Source organism: Phaethon aethereus (assembly GCF_964289735.1).
Source record: "Phaethon aethereus genome assembly, chromosome: 7".
Lineage (NCBI taxonomy): Eukaryota > Metazoa > Chordata > Aves > Phaethontiformes > Phaethontidae > Phaethon > Phaethon aethereus.
Genome location: NC_138583.1, coordinates 28,445,286 through 28,472,876, shown reverse-complemented (window position 1 = coordinate 28,472,876; position 27,591 = coordinate 28,445,286). Strand labels below are relative to the sequence as shown.

General features: G+C 41.7%; 1 protein-coding gene across 1 annotated transcript in view; it reads right to left on the bottom strand.

Annotated features, from left to right (window-relative positions):
• SORCS3 (sortilin related VPS10 domain containing receptor 3) overlaps positions 1 to 27,591 on the bottom strand; it is a gene marked incomplete at its 3' end in the record, with an annotated part of 309,593 nt that overhangs the window by 49,424 nt on the left and 232,578 nt on the right. Inside the window, exons 8-14 of the mRNA XM_082002401.1 lie at positions 24,364 to 24,453; positions 21,194 to 21,373; positions 19,247 to 19,393; positions 18,467 to 18,569; positions 14,122 to 14,198; positions 13,919 to 14,010; positions 9,780 to 9,887 (exon numbers count right to left, since the gene is read on the bottom strand). Of these exons, the coding sequence (XP_081858527.1) occupies positions 9,780 to 9,887; positions 13,919 to 14,010; positions 14,122 to 14,198; positions 18,467 to 18,569; positions 19,247 to 19,393; positions 21,194 to 21,373; positions 24,364 to 24,453 (797 nt within the window). The remainder of the gene's footprint in view (positions 1 to 9,779; positions 9,888 to 13,918; positions 14,011 to 14,121; positions 14,199 to 18,466; positions 18,570 to 19,246; positions 19,394 to 21,193; positions 21,374 to 24,363; positions 24,454 to 27,591) is intronic.

Here is a 27,591-nt window from a genome sequence, read left to right as displayed (position 1 = left end):
TTGATGATCTTGAAGGTCCTTTCCAACCTTAGTGATTCTGTGATTCTGTGATATAAGGCTTTGTTTTACTGCTACTATTCAGAGGGAAAAAAAACAGCAGCAGTGAAACTACCAAGAATATAACAACAGCAGACAGCAGCTTGAACAATGACAAATTTGTTCAAGAAAATCTTGGTGTGTATTGTGTTTCCCAGGGGGAAGGGTCAAACAAGAATTTCACAGAATTTCTCATGCAGATGAAATCTGAGGGAAGTTGTTTATTTCCACCTCCAAGTGAAATTGAATGCCATGACATGGATATTCTCCACAGAAGGGAAATTCAAAGTATTGGCCAGATTCACTGACTAGCAATCCCTGTTCAACTGGTCATGGAAAGTTACACCGCTGTCAGATTCCAGGTCAGGAAGGAGGGATGGGACAGGGGAAGAGTTGCTGTAAATACAGAGAAAAAACAAAATCTTGCAATAAAAATCCTGCAGTACAATCATGGCAGACACTTCTCCTTCAGCTTTGGAAAACAGTCATGGGATTATTCATCAGCTCAATGGGCACTTCCTTTAAAGTGCTAGCAGAAGAGGAAAACCACTGCAAATTACATGGTACAGCATGATCTTTTAGTTAGCAAGTGATGCCAAGTGCAATTAGTAAGTAATCTGCAGAACGTATAATTACGAAGCAGCCCTACAGCTTGGGCTCAATTTCTCCATTAGCTACACAAATAATGCACAAGGCAGTGGGGAAGACAGGGATTTTTTTTTTTTTTTTAAATACAAAGTACTATCAAAATAAGAACTTACTGAATGACAAACCAAACCTTTTGAAATCTGGTCTCTAAAAAATTTATTGCCAATGTTCCCAAACCACTTTACATGACAATTGCTTCAAAAGAAATCCCAGCAACATGAAAGGGAGTGTGAGACACCTGTGAAGGGGGATGGGAAAGCACGTTAATTTTTAATGCTGTTTTTCAGAAGTGTTCTCTCTCTTCTTTGAAGCGCTCATAAAAGACAACCGGTTTTTGACAGCCTTGGATGCTGCCTCCCTTTTCCACAAAAGATACTGGCAGGTATCAGGCAATCTGAGCATTTCCTCCACTGATGGGTCTGTTGGTCCCAGTAGAGGTAGGTGCTGCCCCTTTGCGAGAAGCTGGGTAGCACAGCATGTTCAGTCATTTCAACCCTTCATCCTATGAACCAGCGTATTTCCAACCAGAGATGTCGGACAGCAATCTGGAAGCCATTGCTCCAAACATGTAAGCTCCAGATGCACATGACGGGCAGCTTGTGGTGGATCAGGGTAACGAGCTTTGCCTGGCACAGGGTACCAGGGAGAAGGCAGCTCAGAAAAGGGGATGCGATTCTGTACCTGCCTGGGCAACAGTGTGAGGAGGTGGCTGACCAGTTATAGCGGGGGAATTTTCACATTTGGGTCAAAGGGATAATGAAACAAGACGACCATGTATATACAATGACCAAATGAGGACAAGCTCTCCTTAGGAATAAAGGCTTCTAGCACTGCCTGAACTGTGTGAGATGCCTCAAATGATAGCATGGCCACTCCGGAGACCTGCTCTCCACTACCCGCTGCAGCCTAATGAGGAAAAATCTGTTGAGTGAACTCTGCAGCCCGCCCAGCGCTGAGCCTTCCCAGCTCCCAGAAAAGCTGGTGTGCTGCACCACCCTCTGCCCCATGTGGGATCAGGGCCAGGCTGAGCTGAAAAGGTGCTGAGGCCATATGGTTTCTCAGTCCCTTGAGGGCTGGTGGTATCAGGGCACCGAAATATTTCATGGCTTGCTCCAACAGAAAGGTGAAAGAGTCTGGGGAACGTACTTTGTACAGCCCAGCCCAGCTGCTAGCAGGAGGACAGCACAGGACATATAATCCATCTGTCCTTACTTAAAAGCACAAGAAACAACGCACATTAGCCTCTGGATGAGAATATCTGGATTGTATTGTCGTCAGGCAACACTTGTCCTTTTACTTAGGGAAAATAAATCACACATCAGCCAGCTTCTCATTCTGGTTCCTTCTGTAAAGGCTTTTTTTATTCACTTCAGTGCATAAAAGCCTCCAGTCAGCACACCTTTTCCTAGTCCTCGTCCTCCTCCCTGCCTACCTCTCCATCCACCTTGTCTGAGCATTACAGCCATGACTCTGTACCTCCTTCCCCCTACGGAATGGGAAAAGTCTGCACAGTGGGCTACTCATCTAGGACTCGGGAGACCTGATTTAATGCCAAGCTCTCCCCGTGACAGCCTGACCACGACATGTTCTTTGTTCTGCCTCAATTTCCCTACCTGTGGAATACAACGTACAACATTGATTTCTGTAGCATAATATTTGATCTACTGTCCATAAATAGGACTTCACTCCAATGAGAGTGATGTTTGGCCCAGAAAGCCAAAAATAGACAATACATGCCACAGAGCCCAGTGCCTTCTCCATGTGTTATAGCTTCTACCAGGAATCTTCTGAGTACATGGCACAACTGCTGGGAACCGATAACAGGTCACAGGCATCCTCTTCCTAAGGCCCAATAAATCACATGATGCTGTCTGAGAAAGATTACTCTAAGCAGATGTTCTCATCACCTGATTTGTCTATTCGGTTGCCACAGAAAGACCTCGGCTCATACTGGAAGTATCAGCAGCACAATCAATATTGTGCCTCTGTGGGCTGTTTAGGTGAATTCATGCAGCAATCCAAAGGCTAACGAATAGAGTACTCCTCTGGCAGGGAAGGAGATGGGAGGAGGAACTGACACTGATTAATCTGTGATCGTTAATAATGTTTTTAAGTCTTGCAAACAAAGATAATGATATGGGTAATCAACTGTCTTACTCCAGGGTATAAACTGATCATCTGCTGGGATAAAATGAGAATTCCTATAACACACATTTTCTTGCCCATTGTAAAGTCACTTGATGGCATTAGCAGATTGAACATTTTCTCATAGAGTCCCAGCTATTCATTACTTCCAGAAGGTTTTGAAATTAGATCAGATGATACAGGAATGCAGCTCACTGTAGCAAATGCCAATATCCTCTCAATCATTTTGGTTTTCTAACTTAAAAATTATATTTGAAATTTTTGTTCTCAGATCAAGTTCTAAATTTTACTTGTCTTTCTGTGTGCAGTCATTGTTTTCATAGATTCATTTTAACTCATGGATCCTGTTCTGAAAAGTCCTTATGCAGGTTTATGCACTGCAGTTTGCAGAGCCCCATGAGTGAGGGCAGTACAATGAACTCACAAGGACACATCAGAGCCTTGCAGTAAAATCCATAGCCAGTAATAAAGCTGGTCACACCACAAACACAATAAACATAAAAAGAAAGGAAAACTGAAATGCGAGATAAAACCACAATGGGGACAACAATTAAAACCTACCAGTCCTCTCTACGTATCCAATGGTACCTACGCAATTTGGAAAAAACATATTTTTAAATCTGCTATCCAAACTCTCAAAAACCCCACAGTTTTTGTAGGCCTAAGAGTATGCACAGGCTGTCTGGTCAGCTCTGGTTTCCAAAATAAACGAAGATAAATAAGGATAGAGTTCAGAATCCTTCCCCACATACATGTTCCCTTCCATTGTTTTCTACACTGGAAGCTGCAAGTGGATTTAGCTTTATACAGACATCTGGTAAAATCTTTCCTCCAGATCCCCTCTTCACCAAATCCTCTGTTGAGCTCAGCAGCAGAAGTTGCAGAAGAAAATCTGTCTTTTTTTTTCAGACAGCATCTTTCTTTTTTTTTTCAAGCAGAGTGAAGTGAAAAGAAACCAGATTGATGGCAGGAGAGTTCGGAGGCCTCTGCTGGACCACAGGAATTGAAGAACACTGTGCCTGTGTCTTTCCTTTATGCATGTTGGACAGGAACCTCAATTCCTTCTAGGAAAAACAATCTTTTGGTGTTTCTGCCATCTACTCACCTCTTCTCTCGTTTGCTGAGATTGCTATCAGGGCTGCCAGCTATGGAGGGTGAAGACTGGCCCAGCAAGGAGAAGGCCAGCTCCTCTGACCACAACCCAGCAAAGGAACTGTTTTCACCTTACTTTTCTCAGCACAACCACTCAGAGGTGGCAGCTCCACAGCTCCCTACCCCTAAGCAAGGGGGCAGAACCTTTCAAGGACATTATATCAGCTTGTAATTTTCTTTCCTGTATCAGCTTTTAAATGTGACAGCAAGACTTGAGCAGAAGGCAGTGAATGTTGCCTTGCTTGAAGACGGAAGATGATAATCACCTTATCAGAAAGTGACAGGAAAATGACTCTTGGGTCCCATGTAATTTTGAACTCTTGGAGCTTGGACCTGGGAGCTGTCACCCCTCTCTCCTACTCAATCTGCTGAATCTCTGCTGAGTGCTAATCAGAATCTGTCCATGTTGCCTTCATACCCTCAAAAAATAGAAAATAAGTTATGTCTTAGAAATACGAAGAATACTATGATTGGCCAAGAAAGTCCCATTTTTGCAAATCTCTGTAAATGAGAGAATTGTACAAGGGAATTTATTTTTTTGTTTTTAATATATAATTTTAGCATCCTCTACTTGCCACTGTTGGAGCATGAAACTGAGCTAGAAGGACCTCTGGTATGACTCAGTATGGCCTGTGCTCTTAATGTTCTCTTTCTCACTTCAAATCTCTCCTGGCCTCCATCTCACCTTTTCCAAAATTTCTAAATTACTTATTCATACTGCCCCACTCTTCTGCTACCTGGTGATGGATTGCCAGTAATTTTATGGGTCTCCTGGAAAAAAAAATGCTCCCACTTCAGCTCTGGTAAAGCTGCATGGCCATGTAAACAAGAAGGTGTTAGAAAGGGCCAGGGCTTATAACCCATTAATTTACAACCAGGAACATTTTCTAACATACACATAGCCAAGGGCAGCAGTCACAGTGAAGGCAGCAGACCAGCTTGTACTAAAACCTCCCACTGAAAATGTTAATGCTCAATGATGCATACACAAATATATATGAATTATTAAGTATACATACATATATGTATTATACTTATTATATATACACATGTGGGTGTGTCTACATAAATATGTATTTATGAGCACAAACTTAATGATCCCTGTCTATAAACAAGTGTCTGCACACACACGTATAATGAGTCTACTAAAATGACAGCAAAGTTCTGCAGGGCTGTGAAGCAAAAAGGTTATTCTCAACGTAGGTTTGGAGAGATGCTTTGCACAGGAGATCAAGTGGCAGGGGTAATAATTATGAGTCAGAGCTGGAACAACATAAAGTCATTCTTTGGACTAACAGAAACATCTTGTCTCTGATTTGAATGGTACAGACCAGCAGGTGTCTCAAGCAAATACTGCTTCTGTTTGTATACATCATAATTAACTAGGAGGGGATAGAGTTTGATTCCTTTTCCCTTGTGGACAACCTCAGGCAAGTAACATGCTGTGCCTATGGCTTGTCAACAAAGAAATGTTAGATCTGACCCATTAGAACGGGAGATCATTAAAAGATATACTACTCGCCAGTGAGGGCTACAGAACAGAAGTTAGAAAACTGTAGCTTTCAAAAAGACAGATGCTTTCTAGGCACTCATTGGGTCCCCTAAGAGTGTGCCTAACCTGCCGCCCTTATGCATTAGAGTTACTTTCCTAAAGGAACCTTTGTTTTCTACAGCTACTTTCCCCACACCTGCACCAAACACTGCAATGTCTTTGGTGCACATCTCTTGAAGTGCTGTGACACTAAAGGAGTTGAACTGACCACCTTGTCAGATGAGATGAGTGTCAAAACAACAGTGAAAGGAACTGTGCAATAGATGATCAGCTAGGAATGAAGGAAGGGAGAGTGGATTCACCTTGGTTAGGCAGAAGCTCTAAGTTAGACCAGCTCACACAGTCTCATGGTACTTCCCTGTGTGTCACAAAACTACATTCTTAGCAGAACCCACTCAGTTATGCGTGTAAGGAAATAATTCATCCTTGCACCCTTATAGCCATAAGAAATAACAAAATCATAGAATAATTTCGGTTGCAACAGACCTTTGCAAGACATCTTGTCCAACTCCCCACTAAAAGCAGCTCTCAGTTCAAAGTACACGAAGATAATCAGAATCATATAATGCATCTACATGCAAATCTCCATATTTTACCATATTGGTAAGTTCTTTAGGACCGTCTTAGGACACATATACATAGCACAAACCACAGAAGTTCCAAAAAGCCTAGGATGCTCATACAAAACAGACAGATCCTGCAACTGCTCACATAACAGCCATGAAGCGCTATAAGATTCTGTGCTAAAACTCTGCTTCCTACAGTCCAGAGAGCCCAGTCACAGGATGTGCCACAAAATAAAGGTTGGGTATAATAGTCATTCTACTGATATACTGATTTTAATAAGATAGTATTATGATAAGATTGTTAATAATGCAGTATGTTAATAATAGTTGGAGTATAATGACTATTTAATACACATTCCCCTCGGAATATAATTTTTCGGAAGTAGTTGAACACAGACCACTTTGATGCAAATCAATGGAAGAAATTTTCCTTAACAGGAACCAGCCGAGATCGCTAGATGAAATATTTTTAATTTTTCAGGATGAAAGACAAATCCTAAAATCCACTAACCTACCCAGTTTGGCGGTACACAAATATGAGCACGGTCTTGGACTCTCTGCCTCAGCCCTAAGGAGCTACTAAGAGCTCTACTGATCCCATCCTCAGCTGGGGTGTGCTGATCCCAAACCGTTGTACTCCACTCAGCAGCTTCTTGAAATCATTGGGTTTTCTACCCACCAACACAAATTCCATGTTCCTCCAACCACCGTGTGTTATCTTTGTTCAGATAGTGGCCAGTAGCAGTAGAAACACATTGACTTCTTCTCAGCCAAAGTTTCCACAAGCTCAGCATTATCCTACACTGCCCTTCTAGATGAGTTCACTAAAATTCTCATTGTGGGAAATACCTAAGTGATCTGCATAGAAATGTTTTGCATACTGGCTTTATAAATGATCTCTCTCCTTAGTTCCTTTAACGCTGTGGATAGGAATTTCTCTAAACAATTATGGCAAGTATCATGTGAAATTTCTTTGTATGGCTTTTACAGACTATTAGGAATAGTTTTTGAAGTTGCTAATGATGAAAGTAATAATAAGAACAATACCAATACTACTACTACTACTAAAGCTGCAAAGATTTAAAAAGTCAACTCTGAACAAAGCTGATACACAATATTCAGCAAGATAACTCACCTCCTACATTCTCCATCAGAAGACTACAGAGATATAAGTAACAATAACCTTAGATTTAAAATGCATATTTCATCGCAAAAGAAAACTGCATTAATTTATAAAGTAAGTGAGCTAAATCCACAGCTAGTTCAAACTGATTAGCTCAATGAAGGTGCTGATGTGCAGATTTATTTGAGCTCAGATCTGTGTCTCTGCATGTGTTTGTGCATGTGTATGGTTGGAAAGCAATAAACATTGTGCATTGCAGAAAGGACTTCACAGAAAAACACCATATTAACCAACACAGAAGGTGACACATTATTGCTACATTTGGAGAAAAATGCATAGAGTGAACAGAATGCAGGCCCTAATCTTTAGCTGGGGATTGGCATACATTTCCCCAACAGGACGCTGACAGCAGCCTTGTGAAAAGGCTCACAGGTGTATCATATGCTGCTATGTTTTGCTCTTTGCAAAAAAGGGCAATATTTGCAGATACCAAGGCAAGATGCACAGATATATTCTTCTTACACAAACAAGTATTCCACTTTTATGAAGAAAAAGCCAAAGCCAAGGCATTGTTTGGAGTAAATTTAAAACTAGCAACCCTATCAGAATTGATATCACCTCTACTCAGACAAAAATCTCAACAGTTGTCTGTAACATAGACATGGAGGCTGCCTTGTTCTGCCCCAACACTATCCGGGAAACAAGAGTGCTTTATAGGCATAAAGGATAACCATAACTACTTAGCCTGGCCTTCCTAGGACACTTTAGCAAAGGAGATATACATGGGCTATACAGGAATTGGCTACACCTTCCTCATCCTCCCAAGACTACAGCACCAACACACTTCTGTCATAGTATAGATGGCAAAGAAGCCAGTTCAAACAACCCTTTGCCAGAAGACTATTTTCCCCAAGCCCCTTTCTTTCACCACATAGTCACTTCTGTTTGTGTAAGGCTGATGTAGGTTTGGTTTTTGAAAGCCATACCAACACAAATCACGTAACCCAGTTGGAATAAATTCAAATCAGTAGTAGCAGAAGTGCCCAAGACACACAACTGTTATCTGATCCAAGCTTCCTCAGAAACTGTTGACAGGCATACCCAGCAGTCTACTCTCAGTCTGTCACTACCTGTGACACCAGCAATGAGATCCAGCTACACATTCCTGCCAGATAAGTAGGCAGATGGACTGAAGCCTAGAAGAAAATATACTGGGCCTGAATCTCTTTTCTCTTGGAAGTAGTGAAAATATGCAGGAACTGCAGGCACAGAAAGCAAGAAAAGCAAACTGACTGCAAGGTGAAATTTACAGTGTGTCCTCTGTCCCTGAATTGGAGTGCTGCAACAGTGTCTGACGTGATTAACCAATGGCACTCCTTCATGCCACTGCAGATACAGTTTGCAGGAGTGCCTCAGTCTAAGGCATCTTAGCCATCTTGCATTCTGATCCTTTTCAGAAAGCTGTTCCAGCCAGCTCAGAGAAAATACAGGTAAGAAGACATCTTGGCAAGCAATGAAGGCAGTGCATCTACTCCTTGCTTTGTTCAGAATCCCAGAGTGGTCTGATCTGCTTTGTGCAAGAGGTTGGATGACTCTTTGAAGATGCCTTTGAACTTAAAAAGCTCCCTCTCTCCCCTGATTGTTAAACTCAGATCCTGGCCTGTTCTTGGGCCAACATTACTCCATCCGTTCCATCAGCCTCACCCAGCACTTCAGGACTCTGGGGAGGAGGAAGGTCCAAGCACCTTCAGTGCCAGCCCAGGCTCTTCCTTCCAAAGTATGGGTGAATCATAGCATCCTACACCCCAGAGCAGGAAGGTTATTCGGAGATCAGATCTGCATATGCATACTGAGAACACCTTTACCTTATGGTAAAACCAGATGTACAGCCCACAATGCAGACGGCAAGCAATGAAGTTTGGGGATATTCATACCCCAATGACAAATCTCAAAAGACAGTCACGCTGGACAACTGGAGCAAGCACAGAACTGACATTAGGTGCAACCATCCAGATCTCTGGCCTCTGAAGAGCACTGCAGTTCCTGGGCCATCAACACAGTTGCAGGCAGTATTTATGAGAAAGAACCTCTCAATGTCACTAGTCCAAGCTGTTACTCCAGGACAGACTGTTGCCAACTATAGATCAGGGCAGATGTGGCTTCACCTAGCCAAGGCTTGAAAACTTCCAGGGATGGTGATACCACAACTTCTCTGTAACCTGACCAGGGCTACACCACCCCCCAGAGAAGCAGATTTTCCTATTGTCCTATCTGAACTCCCAAGCTACAGCTTGGGACCATCCCTCCTTGTTATACCCCCTGCCAGTACTGGGAAGAGTTTGGCTCCATCATCTGTTTGCCATGTGATGCATGGACACTCCAGCTGGGTCTGTGACCATCAGCAAAACCCATAAAACAGCACCATGCCTTCATGCAACACTACATGTGTAGCTACTCAATGCTGCACTGCACATGATGAGGCTCACCATGCACTCGGGGATGTCCATGCACCCCTTCTGCCATCACATTTTCAAAAGTTAAGAGCTGCTATACTTACGTCATTATCTGTGTCTCTATGCCAGGGTCTACAAGGGATCCATCCACAAAAAGTGGTGTTGATGTGAAACTGTATTTACTCCAGGATCTTCCCTCATCAAAACTCACCCTGAGATAGAAGCAGACAAGATTTATACATATAAAAAGACTTACTCTAGAGCAACCGCGGCAATTGAATGTTGGCTAAGTTCTGCAAGCTCCAGAAGGTAGATTTATAGACAAGCACCAATCTTTGCCATTTCCCAGCCTAGTAATTCATGCTCTTGGTGTATTTTGAAAGATCAAAGCCTCAGAGAGTATAAACAGCAGCAATAAGGACATGGATATACTTGATCCAGCTGTACATCAGACCTCAAGGGATCAAGGCACATTGCCAAGTCCTGTTTCTGGATCTGCGATAGCACCTGGCATGAGGCAGCACTCAGAGCATAAACAGCCCTGGCCTGAATGCATGAAAATTGCTGTCAACACCACAGGACGTTTTGACCCATGCATGTATCTATGCCACATGGCATTAGCTATGATCTCTCTAGCCCTGTTACTGCTTCTTTGCATGTCATCTCAAAGGTAGTCTCCATTTTAGCGAGGTAGAGGAAGGATGCCAAACTGAGCCACAGTCAGTGGTGAGTCTGGGTGCTCTTTGCCTGTTACAATTGTAAAACAAAGTTGTATGCTGGTTAAAATGAAAGCATTTTCCTTTTTAGAGACTGAGAGCATTCACACTGTCAGTGGCAAGCCAGTGTAATTCAGTGGCTTTTGATCGTGCTGCTGCGGCAGGATAGACAGACAACCAACCTGCAGACTGTCAGCATCCAGCTCCCAGAGCTGCTGCCCATGAACAGTTCTGAAAGCAACCAAGTTTATCTCTGCCCCCAGACTCCACACAACTGCTCCCGCACAATTTCTGCCCAGAATTTCAGGTCCAATATATACCAGCAAAGGAAGAACAAACAGGGAAGCACAAAGGTTTATTTGCTACCAAATTATTTGATCCTGTCCCAGCAGGGTCATTGCAGAGTTCTCTGTAATTCTGCAAGGTACCTGGGCTGTGAAGGCTGACAAATTACTCCTGCTGGACACTACCAAAAAGGTAATCATGGCAAAAACTTCTTCTTTGAATAGTAGGAAACACTTTTTAAAGTGATCATAAAAAATAAGTTTGCCTTATTTTCCAGATGAGAAAAGTTTGGGGGGATGTGCGTGTGTGTGTACAGGCATCTGACCACCTGGATTTGTCTGAGAGGGTCTTGCGGGAAACTGAATCCTCCCCATTCCAAATAGGTAGCATCAGAGACAATATCAGAGACACTAGATGCCACCAAAGGACCAGGAGGCCAGTGTAATATGTATTATTACATATTACACAATGGGTTACACCAAGCTCAGATCTCTACTGTGGAAAGCCAAGCCTTGCCGTCACCATTCCCTGTGTATCTGCCTCTCATAGCACCTAGCGAAACACCTTCACCTGACTCACAATGCACATCTGCCAGAATGGGAAGCTTACTATAGACCAAAGGCAGAAAGCTGGAAGTACAACAGCATACAAAAAGCTTATCTGCCCCAAATCTATTTATTTAAATGTATGTATCTTCCCACACACCTGTGCATTTGTATGCTGTTCTGCTTGCATGCTTATCTATCTAAATAGCATTTCAATTTCTGGGGAACAGCATGCTTCATTAGCTTAGCTAAAGTTCTCTCGGCTTTTCAATTATCCACCCTCCTTTTCTCCAGGATGAGACGACTTGTACAACGTCTCAGCCTGAGAAATAATAGATATACATGTACCCTTTAATCTATTCCACTCCTTCCCATAAAACAGGTGCCTACTGAGGCAATATGAAGCAAATTCCAAAGCCCCTAAGGGTACAATTTTGGAAGAAACCTGTTGGTACTTATTGATAACAGCTCTAAATTACTACTCATTTAATAGAGCGGGTGGGGCACTCCTAGTACTGCACGTGCCATTTCATGAGACTTAGTGGAAAGGAACCTCTGCAAAGCACACAAAGGTGAACTGGGATATCAGGTCCTATGAAAAGTCAACCTGTTTCCAAATCCTTCCCAACATCTGAGTATAGGCACTTGTATGTAATGTGCTTTTTACATCCAAAGAGCCTTCACAAAGTCAGACACAATTAAAACAGTTACACCTGGGTTGAATAATATAGTCATAAATGGTTAATACATGACTTGCACCTCTTTCAATTAGTGGCTCACCCTTCACTCTTCCAGAGCTCAACTTGCCACAGCCTGATGTACCTACTGCTGGTGACACCTACCCTTGGCTAACACACACTTCTCCTGCCTTGGCTCATACTTTGTTTGGTCTAATGACACAGTCCTGATGTCCTCTTTGCTGAGGGCACTTCAGGTATAGTCATGACTACCAAGTTACCCATCAGAGGCAAATGCTTCTAGACATACAAGAAGACATTCTAACTACAGACAGAAAGCTGGAGTCTGCTAGAAGCATCATTATGGATCTGCTCTGTTACTACTCTCCTCTATACATTCAGTTATGGAGGCTGTAGACAAGAGGATGCTGGCCTAGACTAACCCCTGGCCCTAACTCAGTATGGCTACATATATTATGTTATGACTGCAACAAATTTGCTTATGATAAAACAAACAACCTCTTTCCTGAACATTAGAAAGGAAGACAAAAATCGCAACCCTCACTTTGCATATAATTACTTGCTTGTAATCCCACATGGCAGCACAGACCTCTTAGAGAACACTTGGTGCCCCATCTCAAGAAGATTCTAGAAAAATTATAAAGCCTTAAGAATATGAACCAGTACATCCTGTGGTTAACAATCCACTATCACACCAAAACTAAAGCAGTCATTTTTTTTATTTCAGGTGGTAAAGAAACGTGCTTAAATGCGACATATTCAAACTTCAATAGACATTTATGTCACAGTCATGCCAGAGTTATCTGTCAGATCAGGAATATAAAGTCCAGAAGCTTTTCATATTGAAAAAGTAGCTATTAATATTCTTAAGGTACATCTCTGGAACATTAGCTTGTGATGGGTAAATACAGCCTTTCTTGAGGTCTCTAGCTTCTGAATGACTGTAATTTATCTGAAGGATTTTGTACAACAATGGCTCAGGTAGAGAAGACCTTAACACCTCACCACTGCTGCCAAACACCATTGCTTTCTTTTTCTATTTGACTGAAGGCCACATTTCCTGTTCAGCGTGAAGAGCATGAGATAGACATGTGCTTAGCACCATCAAGCTGAGACACAACTCCAATCTTGCAGACAGGAATAAAAAACTTGTCTCTGAAGACTATTTCTAACTTAACTTCTAAACAACATTAGAAGCTGGGTAGGTCAGTCCATTAGCCATGCCCCTCTTTCACTCAAAACCAGAGACTGAAGGTGATATTAATACACACATTTTCTGTAAATAAGGTTAGTCCTGAATTTCAGAATGCCTTTCTCCAATGCTCAACTGGTGCAGGAGTGAGAGGGGCAAAGGCTAAGGAGGGGATAGTTTTGAACAGTATCTTTAGTGCTTAGACTGTTATAATCCATTTACAGCAAAACAGTATCTTCAACTGAGAAATCCTTTTGCCCTATTCAACTCCCAACTCTATTCAGTTACCACCACTGCACCTCTGGAAACTGATAGTGGAATCCTATAGGAGACTGCAACATTAGCAGCATATCTCTGTTGTCCTTATCAACATCTACTTCCCTCTCCTCTCCCTTTCTTCATTTGTCTTACCAGTTTAATATCTGTAAATAAATTCTGTAAACAAAAAGCAGCAGTGAGGGACACATCCTCTCAGAAATACCTGAAGCACAAAGGATGACTTATTACTCAGTTTATAGGTGTCTGTGGGAAAGAAACTCCACCTGAAGTCTCATAGTAGATGACGAGCACAAAGAGTAATTCATGTATATGTGTGATTATGTATATAGCCATTATATTTATAAAATAGTATGATAATCATTATATTACTCAACAAAACGAAAATGATGATAAAACGCAGATAAGAATGATCTCATTTGCTCATTTTGCAGACACTAGCAGATGTTGACCAGGTGATGCAAGAGGTATTAGCACCACTGTCAGCTTATCCCCATCAGGAAACCTTCTCAAAGTAACAAGTTTCCTTACCACATGTGCCGGATGGGCACTGACGTGTGTTTCATGGCCACTAGTGCCCCTCCCCAGTCCAGAAACCACACATTGTATTCCTCCTCGAAGATCTGCAAACAAATCAGGTATTGCATGAGTGCTCCACTCCACTGGGAAGGGAAAACTAAGCAGAACAACAGCAGCAAAAGGCTCCATGCTTTCCTTCGCTCTGCAAAACATACCTGTCTCCAGGAATTTCCACCATCAGAAGAGATGAACACACCAACATCAGTGTAGGAAAGCTCAGAGCCAATATTGCCTGTAACACAAGCAAGTGTCAGACATTCTTGTATGGTTGAATACAGAACTGCATTTTTCCAGGAAACCAAAAGTACTTGGCCTGACCAGTGCTGTTTCACTGTTCTTGAGTCTATTCTCATCTACAAAAAACACCATGATCAGGTGGCAAGATTCATTTACAAGAGCTGTGCCATTTGAAAACTGACACTGGGGAGAAACGATATTATCAGTTCGTTTCCCAACAGACAGCATTGCCCATAATTGCAAGACACTAAAGGCAGGCTTATTCTCCGCAAGGACCTCCATACTCAAAAAACTGCATATAAAACCCCAAGCCTATTTGGTGCATACAAATCACCATAGTGGCAGCAGAATAGTGGCTGCTGTTCCTGGCTACCAGATATTTCATTCCATACACATTTTTCTCTGAACTTGTAGTCTTTGTGCTCTGGCTGGTGAGTTGCGTCTTTGTAAGTTGCCAGTCTTTGTCAAGAGTAAGATAATTACCTCTGTCTTTACTTCTTGTGTAAAGGAAAGCATCCAAAGGGAAGTTACTCATACAACTAAATTTAAAGTTGAAACCGAGGCCCCACTGAAGACCTTGATTATGGGGCTAGAAAGTTTACTGAAGATTCTGTAAAAATGTTCAAACACATAACTGATCTCAGAACCTGCAGGCAAATAAACAAAGCTTCTTCCTACATTTACTAATGGTTGGCAATTAATGAGGACTGTAATGTAATAAAATAAGTTCCACTTGAAGGAAATCTTGTTTGTTTAGGTATTAATCTCACCTGGGGGCAGAAACAGTTCAGAGAATTAAGGTGGGTCAAATGATTTTGCAGCAGAAAGGTAGAAACCAGACTAAGCAGCATTCTAGGCAATGTTGATTGTTCTCATTGACCCAAATTGTGAGTCTAAACTTACTGCTTTACTTGGTAGGGTTCTTAATTTTAATCTTATGATTCCATTACAGTGGCAACTGTTCTGATGATGGCCTTATAGGATGAACCACCCTGCCTTCAACATGCGTTAGGGAATGGATAGGCCACACATCAAAACAATGCAAAGACAGACGTCAAACCTCAGTCTCAACCATATTCGGAGAAAGCACAGCAGAACAACATTGGGAAAGACTGTCTCAGAGTTTGAAACTTTTTTCCAAGGTCCCTCATCTGAGATGACAGAAAAAACCTCAAATCTTACAGTGATACATCTTAATAGAGAGTAAACAATGAACTTGGACTAAATCCCCAGCCCTCTGGAACCTCGAAGCATCAACCAACAGTTGCAAGAGAGAGATGCCTAATATCTGAAAAACTTGCACATGCTCTGAAGAGGACTTATTAGCTTATTCCCCACACTGCCATGAGGTCAGCATCTTGCTTCTGCTTCCAGAGTTAAAGTTTCCACAAGCACCAGGCTCTCTGAACAATGCAGTTCTGCTCTAATTTAATTTTTTCTCACCTCCCCACTTCCCAAAGCACCTAGTGGCTCAGGGAAAAGCTACCACAGTCACCTAGGAACTGTTTTTCCTGCTGGTCTGTCAACAGTACCTTCAATCAGTGCTAGGTGGGTTTCTGGTGGTATGAATGTCTGTTTCATAGGAAGCAGGCAGATGTTACACTGACAGATACTCCATCAGAAGGCTTCCCGATGATAATGGCCCACAGCCACTATGTTGCGGTCAAATCCATGACTTATTTATTCAAAGCCCATTAATTCTTTACCTAGTGACCCGATCTTATACCTTCCATATGAGACTGTTTTTAAAGCAAGTGTAATTTCCATGGAAGGAAGGGCAAACTAATATTTTTTCTTCAAAAACAGCAAAGGAAGAGGTGGCATTCTTACACATCTGTAGCATCAACAAGAGCATAATAAAAACACACTAATGAAAATGTTAATTGAATTTCTGACATTTAATACTGGAAAATGAGAAATTAAAACCCAGATGTGGGTTGACGCACTCCTGTCACCACCATGGAATCTAACTAGCCACACTGTTGTGACACCGCTGTTTCAAAAAATAAAATTTCTGGCTTAGGGAGGCAGGACAATTCAAGAAAGGCTTTTCCAACAGTGCTTAGGATATAGGAAATGTCACATTGTCCATCTACCTAATCTTCTTCCCTCACATCAGCAAGAGTGACCAACTGCTTTAGATGAAGGTACAAAAGAGACCTGCTGTGGGCAACCATATAGAAGGATAGTCTATAGGGACATCCAGGTTCATGAGGATAAATCTGCTGTGTTAGTCCAGTTTAAATCTACTGTTTAACCCAGTATCTTATCATGAGTGGAAGTCCTTAAGAATTAGAAACTGACTTAAAGACAGAAGTGTGTGTTGTATCATCATATTTTAAATATCAAAACGGGAAAATCAACTTTCCAAACAGGGATTTCCAGACTGTGGCAAGGAAAGAGAGTAAAATAGTGAGATTCTGTTGCTATCACTTCCATCTGTTTTTTCCTGTGCAAACCTGTTCCAGTATTATTTTCTTCATTCTCTCTATCTAGTTTCTTTCAGCTATTCAAACCCCAGCAAACATATCTAACTCCAAAGCAAGTCAAGAGGATTTGACAGCTGTACAATTAGATACTAAAACATAATTCTTCCCTTTGCAAGAATCTAACCTCTGCCCTCATATCAAGAGTCCTGGTTTCCCATCATTGCTGGAAATGTACCACTGTAAATCAAAGAGTAAGACACAGAGCGTTTGAGCAGCCAGTGCCTGTGAGAATAAGTTGCAATCTTATCCCGGAACACATTCGCCAACCTGGTGAGATGTTCCTGTTGCTGTGAAACTGGTTAGTGGAAACAGATGTGTATATTCCCAACAGGTTAAGCTTGTTATTGTACAAAGCAGTAAGGCAGAAATTATATTCTGCCTTTTAAAGGTTAATTGTTAGACTGGGAAAGCATTCATACCATGCACCGGCAGCTTGAAAAGAACCTCATTTACTAACAATTTATACCAATGCCTAGAATCTCACTGTCCTGCTGCCTCTATTTGCTTTCTAATAGGTTAAAGAAAAAAAGGCTCTGCAATCATGAGTAGGGCTTGCTCCTAAGCATCCATCTAGCAAGTGTGACCTGCCAGGAGTGATGACTTCACTTGGTTATGCATAGGAAGGTCCAGAGGTTTAAGCCAAATTGTCTTGCCCCGTTTGGCCTGGATCAGTGAACTAGAAATCACATGGTGTTTCCCTTGTTGAGATATAAATGTCATGAAGGGAACCTGCCTCTCAGATTCTGGCTTAGTCTGGGAGACACATGGAAGCACAGAAGGACATGAGAATGAAAATGGCTGGAAGAAAAAGTGTAAATTAATATAGGCAATATGTTAACATGACACCCATGCAAGCCACTGCTAAGCTGAACAGGACAAAGGAGATAAAATGAGCCTTAGAAAGAATGGTTAAGCTATTTGGACTTATTTGAGCATACGTAGGAGGCTCCTTGTGAAAAGGCAGGACAGCCGACATACTTCAGAGGCCAGTTTTCAATAGCAACCAGCCATTCAGAAAGCACTGTTAGCCCAGCGGCCCCCACAGAGTGGGAGTATTGAGTGAAGTTGGTAGCCCCATCCATCCTGATTAGGCTGCATGCTGTGTGCACACAGGGCCTGTGATGGTTGTCAGATTCATTACAGTGGGTCAACCATTGCCACCTCGAAGCATTGTAGCAGGTCACCGTTAAAACATCATGACCTGCCAAAACACTATTTTGCAGAAGAACCCACAATAACAATGACCCATGTGGTGTTGATGAAATGCTGCTAGACTTGGAGCAATACAGCCTTGAAACCAGGTGCCATGCACAAGACAGGCATTCATGAAGTCCAGGCTTCACCCGGCAGGCTCTGTGACAACTCTGTGCATGTTGTGGAAAAGGTGGAATGTATTGATACCTCTTAGGAGCATAGCCATGATTATAGGCCCTATTCTCATTCGTGGTACCTCCAGCAAATGGATAGACACCTACATTAGTGGTTGTAATGATGTCGTGAGAGGTGTTAGTAATGCCAGTTGGTAATGATCCCTTGCAGGTGTGGGCTTAGACCTGCATACAGGTTATCACAGAGCAACAAATATGTGACAGGCATTATCTTTTTTGAAGTCAGGGGCCACATACCTTCTCCTAGCCCGCAGCAAATGGGAGTGAATTAGCTCAGCACCTGCTGAAACAAAGCTGAAAGCTTTTACACCAACAGGAAACACCTCATATACTCTCAGGCTCCCAGTGAAAAACAGGTGAGTGATAAACAGCACTTATGTTCTTACCTGTTGCCACCAGCAGCCCAGGAGCTGTCTCTTTGCTGGAAATGCTTCCTGAAGTATATGGATTCTCTGAGAGTTGCAGATGTAAGTGCAATGAGCAAAAGGGCTGTTGACAGGAAACAAACAACAGGCAGAAGCTTTAATATGCAACAAGTCAAATATCAGAGGAACCCTTGGTGACTGCACACAGATGTTCTGATCCTTCTGAAAATGACCCTTCTGCTGTTAGCACTGTTACAAATAGCAGCATATGCTCATTTCCTGATTAAGCACCAGAAAAGTAGCTGAGCGCAAGAGAAGCAGGAATGCTGCATTACAAGCAAGTATTTCTGCATTTGTTTTTACCAACAACCTGCGCTAGAACACTTTTTCCAAGAAACTTTCTTATTCTGACTTAAGTTCCATAAAAATGGTCAAGATGGCCAGAATTTTCCCTTAGTCTATGAAGCTGTAGAAAAAGAAATTTAATTAATTCACTCAACACTCAGCAGGTCAAGAGAAAAAACACAGGGAAAAAGATTAACCAGCGAAACTTCAGAGAAATAGCACTCCTTTGAAACTCAGGGGCTATAGCTTACTGTAAAATGGCTCTTCACTGAATGTTGTTGAATTAGGGCAGTAAGCCCAACCCAGAGTTCTCATCTGTAAACTGTGCCTCCATTTTGGAGCACCTGGACCCTGCAGTTCTCTGGCAAGAATCCCTCCTACCCAGTTTCACTGGGTTTTGTTAAATAAGCAGCTCTGCAGGAGTCTTTTGTGCTTTGGAAAAGGTCTTCCACTCACCAGCTGGCAAACTACAGGATCCCCTCTTAGATCGGTGTCCGGTGCCTGCAGCAAACGCCAGTCTCTGCCCTTGTTGTAGGTAATGAAAGTCCGGATTTGGTCATCTATCTTTCTGTTAGCCAGGAATATGCCTTTGATCCCTGCTACCTAGGAAAAATGGAGAGAGATGAAAAAATACATCGGAAGAACAGGCCAAAAGTAAGGCCCATCTGAGCACTCTCAGGCATGGAAGGTCTCTGAAAAAGCAATAAAGTCATCTCAATCCAGCCTTAGAAGGCTGTGAATGGCATTACAAGTACATCTTGCACAGCTGAAAGGCCTCGTGCAGTCTTTCTCTGGAAGAAAAAGACAAGGACATTCACAGAGAAAATCCCTAGGAAACAGCCCACTTCTGGATTTCCTTCGGCGCTTGCAGGCAGGCTGATGATGGGCTTGAGGGTACAGCACACACCGTGCCACACGAGCTCTGTGAGCCTGGGGATGTGGTCTGCCCCACTTCTTCCCCAGACTGCCATAACACGGGAGACAGCCGGTCACATCAGCAGCAGCGTGGGATCTTTTTGTGTTGGTCTTTTTTTTTCCTTTTACACAAAAGATGGAAATCCTGAATATGCTGAAACACTGATGTTTTGCAAACTTGATTTCTTCACTTCTTTTCCACTCTCAATTTCTGTCAAAATCAACCCAGCTGTTCCAAATGTTTTGATTTTTGTCAGCAGAACCCATTCCAGCAGAATAGTCCTGTCAAAATGTTCCCAAGAAGATTCTGTGTTGAGTGTGGTCTCTGCTGCACAGCTATGAAAGTGAGACAGGAAGAAGAAACTTGCTGCAAATCTGCAACTTCGTGGCAACAGCCAGGATGCAAATCCTTCTACGCTAAAGCCCCCTGAGTGACACTTCCCTTTGAATGACTCTGAAAATTTCTATCAGCATTTAACAGTAAAGAGTCCATGATACACATCTGGGGAATACAGAGTTTGCCAAGGAATGGGAGATGATGCATGTTTATTTTAGCTGGTTTATCACAATAAAGAAATACATCTTTTTGCAGGGGCAAGAAAATATATTTAACTAGGTGAAAATAAAATTACAAGTCTGTCCTTTATACTGATCCACGCATTATTTTTGAGTTTTCTCTCATTGCCTTGAACAAACTGGATTTTTATAAACAAATTGATGATGTTGTTAAATGGGCATTGTTCTGGCTGAAATAAATAAATGGATAATCCTAGTTTCTGTATGTAACTGCAAACACATTTCTCCATGTAACAGTAGAACTTTCCCAAGTCAGCTTGCAACCAATACCGTTATTACTACTAATTAGTTGTTTGTTGCTGGCAAAGCACTGAGCCCTGAACTTCAGCAGACCTTCCATCCAACAAGTTATGACACACCAAAACCAGAATACTCTGAAGAAACCAGGAACTGGCACAACTGCTCTGAATGGACTGCTGTTGGCCAAGGCTGAAAGGCCTGGCAGAAGAATGAGAATTCAGGGTAGAAGTTATCCAGCCGTTATATCTGGGCAAATGGCACCTTTAGTGGCATCTTACAAACTTTTTCTTATAATTCATAAACTGCTCAGAGCTCACAAAGGTGGAATCCATATTTTCTACCTGCAAGCCGGTGTCTCTAGCTGTTCAAGGGGAAAAACAGTATTTTGAGTCCTTCTCTAGACATCCACACTAGGATGAGAGGGATAATCGTTTTCCCTTTTGGAAATGCCACATAGCTAACCAGTCATTGACTTAAAAGCAACCAGTAGTGACACCTATAGCAGAATGTACTGCATCTATTCCCACATCAGTCAGCTCAGCATCAAATCCAGTAAATGCCTCTGGGCTGATCCCAAAGCAAATGAAGATCCTAGAAGGCTGGTAAGATATTTATACTCTCTTGAGCTAGCAAGCAGTTACTGTTCTTTGTAGGGTGACCTTTACTACATACCTCATAAAGGTCAATGATGATATTCCCCTCCAGTCCTCGACTGCTTTTCACATTTTCCAAGGCCAGGGTGAAGTACACCCCTCGGGTGTCAGAGATATACAGGTTGTACGTGTCGTTCTGGTTCCACTCTTGTACAGCTGCAAACACCTGATTCTCATCAGTGCTGATAATATGCATGTCCTGTTAAAAGAAGACAAAAGGCCTATTACTGAGGATCTCTGTATTTCTTTGCCCATTGGGATATGTAGTAATTACCATGACTTATGAAAGAATAGCAAGGGAGCATGAAATATAGGTATGTTAAACAATTTTCTGTTAGAGCAAGCCAATAAATTACCACAACTGTGCGTTTTCTGCATTTCATTTTTTTAATGATCACCAACTGGGCAAAGGGATTTTGCTTTCTTCATTTTTGGTAGCTTCAAGGAATTTCATCCAGTTTCATTTTTTATTTATAAATCTGAAAGTCAGTTTTATCACTCATGGAGGATTCACAACCTTGGAGACTAGAGTCCTCATAGTCACTAAGAGTGGTGTAGCACCAAGCTAAAAGCTGTGAAAATTTCCATCCACATGCTGAACTAAGGGGCTTGTGTTTTCACCTGGTAAAAAAACAGTTTTAAAAAACCTGTGAGTTTACATTTACTTGAAGCTAAGGTATAGGGATCAGTTTGAGCTAATGCTAGTAGTGATTTTTAATAACATCGTTTTCTATTGAGATTTTGTCTGAGTTCTATTATCCCACTATATGCAGGCTATCAAACAGTCCACCCACTAACCTTTGTTAGATTCCTGCTGCTGACCGAGATATGAAGGTCCAGCAAGGGTTTCCCCCATTTAGTTTTAATATCAAAGAGATTTGACAGTGCATTTTCTCAGTATTCCTTTAAAGCAGGTTCATGGAAATGATTTCCAGCGTGGTGATGAGTATTGAAGAACTTTATCCTTGCCACCATTGTTGAACAAACTAACACTGGTTCAGCTAGAAGCAAAAATCACTGTGGTTAAGTGGGACTTCATTTATCTATTTATCTATTTAAAATTTCCCCAAGGTGCCAAGGAGCCTTGATTAATTTCTTGTACTGTTTCTGCATCAAGAAACCATAATTCTGGAAGTCTCCCAAAGGACTGAGTGACCTGATTTTTGGTAAGAATATCTGGGGAAAGATCAGTTCAATTTTCCCATCCTGCCTAGGAGGCAACTTAATCTCTGTGTGAGGTATCTAGATTAAAAGTTGGGGTTGATTATATGGGGCTATTTGTAATAGACCTCATATAACATATCAGCATGGGATGGGAAGAAAAAACATTCGAGCGCAATCAGTGGGAGATTTGTCATTCCCATCAATGAAGAAAGACTAAATCAGGAGTTTTGCTCTCACCCAAGAGCTCTAATTCCTTAAAGATTAAGTACATACCCAACCCATTGCAGCGGTGTGAAAATAAAGCAAAACACCCAATCACTTCAATCTGTTTTGACCAGTTGCGGTGGAAATATTGCATTATCCTATTGCCAGCCTCACATATGTACAACTCCAGCAGAGTTCATTAATCTACAGCTGACAGGATAGTTATTAGTGTACAGCAAAAATGTTCTAGTGACTAGGGGCAGCATAAACAAGCCTCCTTTACATGGCTAGAAGACTTTGCCATGACACCTATCTTAAAAGTTCTTTCCATTTTTAAATGACAAAAGTATCCTGATTTTATATTATGCACCAATTCCAAACCAGGGCCACCAACAAATCTGTCAGGTGCCATAAACCTGTGACAGCATCAATCAATAAAGCAGGATAATCATAGGGCAGTCATTCTCTCCATCCACCTGTCTTTTTAATGAGGGTCAGCTTTCAAGACCAATCCATAATGTGGAAGCATAAATAATGGGGTTTTTCCTGAAAAATGGCAGGAAGGTTTCCAAAAGTTGGTGTGTGGTCAGACATTCTGAATCTCACACCATGACCATGAAATGACAAACAAAAGAAACCATATCTGTGCTATGCAGGTGTCAAAACACTGTGGACTGTGGTCAGCCCAAATAGGAAGAAGTTGAGGTGCAACATTGGGAGTCCGAGATGCAAATTTCTCACAACTATTAAGTTTTCAAGTACAAGTTAAATCAAATATGCTGTATCTGCTAGACTGCAGATATCCCATAGGCAATCAGAAGGCTAGATCCAGACCACAGGGCAAATCTAGCCAACTATCTTACAATTATCCCACCAAAATTTTCACGTGGGGAAGGATGGTGAAGGCCACTACTGTTGATTATTGATTATTGGCCCTCTATGACAGTAGCCTCAACAGCCATTCTGAGTCTCCAAAGAGCAGCAGTAGTCTCAGCTGCCCATTAGGCTACCCAGAAACTTGTATCCAGCCAAGACACTGGAAAGGTTGGTCCCTTCTGTTCTACACAGTCCCAAGCAATGACAACACTATGGAATTTGAGTATAATTGCGGGGACATACACTCCTTGTTGAGGTTTGCACCATTTGATCTGGTAGAAAGCTAAGGCCTGAGAAGGTAATCCAGGCACAGTTGTATGAGAAGCACTAACTTCCCTCCCACCTTTGCCAGTCAGTGTTAACCTTAGGCCATCTTGGTCATCTAAGCAGCATCTAATCACACAGCTTTTCTTTCTGATTTCCAAAGCATCAATAAGGCACAATTTTTAGGGAGCCAACTCTACCTCCATGACTTTTTGGCAATGTCCAGCCATATGATGGAGACAGTGGAACTGCTATACCCTGTACTTCCCTAATTCTGTGGAGACTGCAATAGTGTTCAGCACCCTAACCATTCTCCAGGACCCTCAGTCACGGCCTGGCTTACAGAAAAATCATTAATAGAGAACAGAGCAGGAGAGCAGGACTGGGGAAAGGTGTTCATAGAAGATTGGTCAAGGAGAAGGTGGTTTGAGCTCTGTTTTCTAAAGTACCTGTTCATTCCCATCTGCTCTTTACAGAGGAAAAAAGAAACTGTTCTTCCTGAAATGCTCACTAATCAAAGGCAGGGAGAGGTAAAGACCCAAAATCTGATTTAAGAAAGATCATTCAAGTAGCACAAATATTGGAGCTCCCCTGAGAGGAACCCCACCGAGGTGCTTCACCACTGGGTAGGCTGTGCTACTCAGCCTATTACGTGTCTGTGTTCATAAATGGTGCACTCACCTTAGGAAGAGAGTATTTGGGCAATTTAATCTGTGCAAAAGGCTCTCGTCTGTATGATACATAGTAATTTGCTCTTCCACCAGCTGTCACCTGTGGAAACACCAAAGAGAATGAGTCATGACCCTTCCAAGACACCCTATGTTGACACCTCTAAGAGGGTTTGACAACCTTTCTTTCAGATATCTTTTCTATGACCTGCACAGCTGTTGCTAAAAGCATCTGTGTAACTCCAAAGAAATCCTAGACTTGAGAGGGCTGGAGCATTACTTATTTAAGCTGTGCTATTCAACTTCCCATTTTGTCTCTCATGCTTCAAATCCAGCATGATTTTAACATTTCAGGAAAAAGGGAAAAGTGGGTATAAAGTTTAAGGTCTTAAGTGGAAGAAAGAAGATGATCTGGTTTCATCACATGGTTCCAGCACAACTACCTTGGGCAAGTTATTTAAAGTCTCTGTGCTTCTGTTCCTCTCCTGTAAGAAGGAGATAATACCTCTTTTCTCTGCTGCTTCTCAGCCTTGTCTTTTTGCACTGTAAGTCCCTTGGGGCCAGGGTTGCCTTCCAACAACCTTTTACAGTGACTAACAGGAGAGATCCACACTAGCAACGTTTAATGCAAACAATAAATGCAATGAATGTGCTCTTGGAAAGCTGGAGCTAAGCTCTTAGATGCTCTTTGTCACTATAAAACTTGTTTCCTGAAATCATACTGTCTCTGCATGAGGATGTGGGGGGGAGCTGAGAGACATCCAAATCTGCAGTTTTATGGACTAAATGAGCTGTAAAGGCTACACATAAATGCCATGCATCAGTGAGATCTAGCCCTGATAATTGGTAAAATATGGGATTTTAAACCTGTCACTAGTCACTTACTCTTGCTGTGGGTGTTCTTTCTGGCACCATTTCAGGCCTGGCTACAGCAAGGCTTACATCAGTGAATTTCCTATATTCTGCTGCTTTGGCAGTCTTGCAGGTTTTAAGATAAAACAATACACAAAGCACTTTTCTATTATATGGAATGTCATGTGCTGGCTGCTTAAGTTTCCAATAAAGCTAACAGAAAGGTCCTAGATTCTCTCCTAGATATACTTCCTTTTATCTAACAGTGATATTTCAGAATGAGCTTACATGGAATACTGCTATAGCATCAATTATATTCTTAGTAATGATATCACCTCTAGATAGTGGCTTTCTTCCCTAGAGAAGCTGTCATTCGAAGGACACGATATTTCTGGTCATGAAATTTGATATCTAATCAGCTCAAGATAAGGCTTTTCTATTGACAGTTTGAAGAACTGGAAAGAAAGGAATGTTTAGAAATAGGACAGGCTTCTACGCTAAGAATTCTCCTTCTGCTTGTTTTCCATTTTTACTTGTAATGTTATCACAGCTGCATTTAGCACTCCCAAAAGAAAAAAACAACCATGGTTATACCACACACCCCATAAGAAGGCAGAAAAATGAATCAAATCACAGCAAACTCTAGACAGACAACATATAGCTAAAGTCAAGGGGAAAGAGAGACATGGAAATTTGCTTATGGTCTCAAAACAAGCCAGTGGCAAAGAAAGGGAGAGAACAGGAGTTACTTGACTCTTACTTCATGTAAAGTGCACTGTGGACTGGCACAGTAGCATTTTGGGGTCCTGCTCTCCAGCTAGGAGGATGGTGAAAGGGCTGCAAGTGTTATTTCTGAAGGATATCTTTTCCATCTAATACTACCACATCAAAATCAAGTTTTCACAGGTGAGAACAGACTGTGCAGGTGATTTGTGCTCAGTCCAACTCAAAGGCAAAAATTAATGTTTGCAGTAATTGTATCTCTCCGAGTAGCACAAGCATTGCCCAAAGTATCCCACACTTCTAGGTCATATTACTAAAACAACACAGGGAATATTTAAAAATCTTCTCTTTGTGATATTTCTGACCTCCAGCGGAAGATCCAAATTCTTAGATGATGTAATTCCGCCACATGAACTCCTTTTACACCTCATGATTTCAGCACCAGATCATTATTTGTAGCAGAGTCCAGATAGGACTGAATGTGTCTAGTGACTACTTGGTAAGGACCCTGGGTTCAATATCTACCTCTTCTGATGGGCTGAGACATGGTCATCAACTCGTCTTTAAGATGCAGACATGAATAGTTACATACTTTCTAAATGCTGTGATGACTAATTAACACTGGGAACAGTTCAGCAATCTTCAAGGTAATCACGTGAAAATAGAGTGGCAGAAATATCAAGGGGTGATTAAATTCCCCATCTGTGCCAAGACAGGATCTACTCCAACTCTGCCACACTCAAAAGATTTTTCCATATTTTTTTGTCACTGCAAACTGGTACCTGGAGGATTCTTGTTTTGGATTTTTTGTTTGCTTGCTTGCTTTCTTCTCTGTTTTTTTAAGGCAGAAAGGTAGGATTCAAACACTGTTCAAGTTCACTATGTATTTGGTAAACTCCCTTTCGGTCCTATACCTGGAGTAGGTCACCTTGACAGAGGTTTAGAAATAGAAATCTTTGTGGTCTTTCTGAGCCAGTTAATATGATGCCACCCACAATTCTGTTGGCAGAGTTGTGTGAAGCTTTTCGCAGCCAGGACCTCATCTTTGCATGATATACATGCACAGTTATAACAGTTCCAAAAAATGATCAAGCCTTCAGTAAAGTTTTGGCAAGCACTGTGGTAGAGAATGAATTTTGGAAGGCCCAACTTAATTTATTTTGATGAACTTTTCCTATGAACAAACTCTCTAACACTGTAAATCCCAGAGATTATGATAGCGTTTTGCCCTCTAATACCTCCTTTCAGTTCACATTTGATGAATGTCACCCAATTATTTGCTGTGAGCTCGTCTGTCATGCTCAGTACAGAATTAGCTGGGTTTGTCTTTTTCCTCCTCCTTTGCTAATGACTGGCTCGTTAATCTGTTTTTATGGATTTCTATTTTATGTGTTTAATTGGGCTTCTGGCCAGTGGAAATGATTCCTTTGGACAAATGTGTTTGTCATTAAACACATCTGTCTTTCCTAGCTGGTGTTCTTTCTTCCTCCCTCTATTCATGATCTACTACTTTTCTTTAATACTTTCACATTTTGTTAAAACACAAAAGTCTGATCTCACTTACATGAGTTGACACTTATGAAGATAAACATGAGAAGTTTCCCTTTAAAAGCCCTGAATTTTTCAGAATGCTGGCTGAAATGGGACAGAGTGCATCAAGCATAGA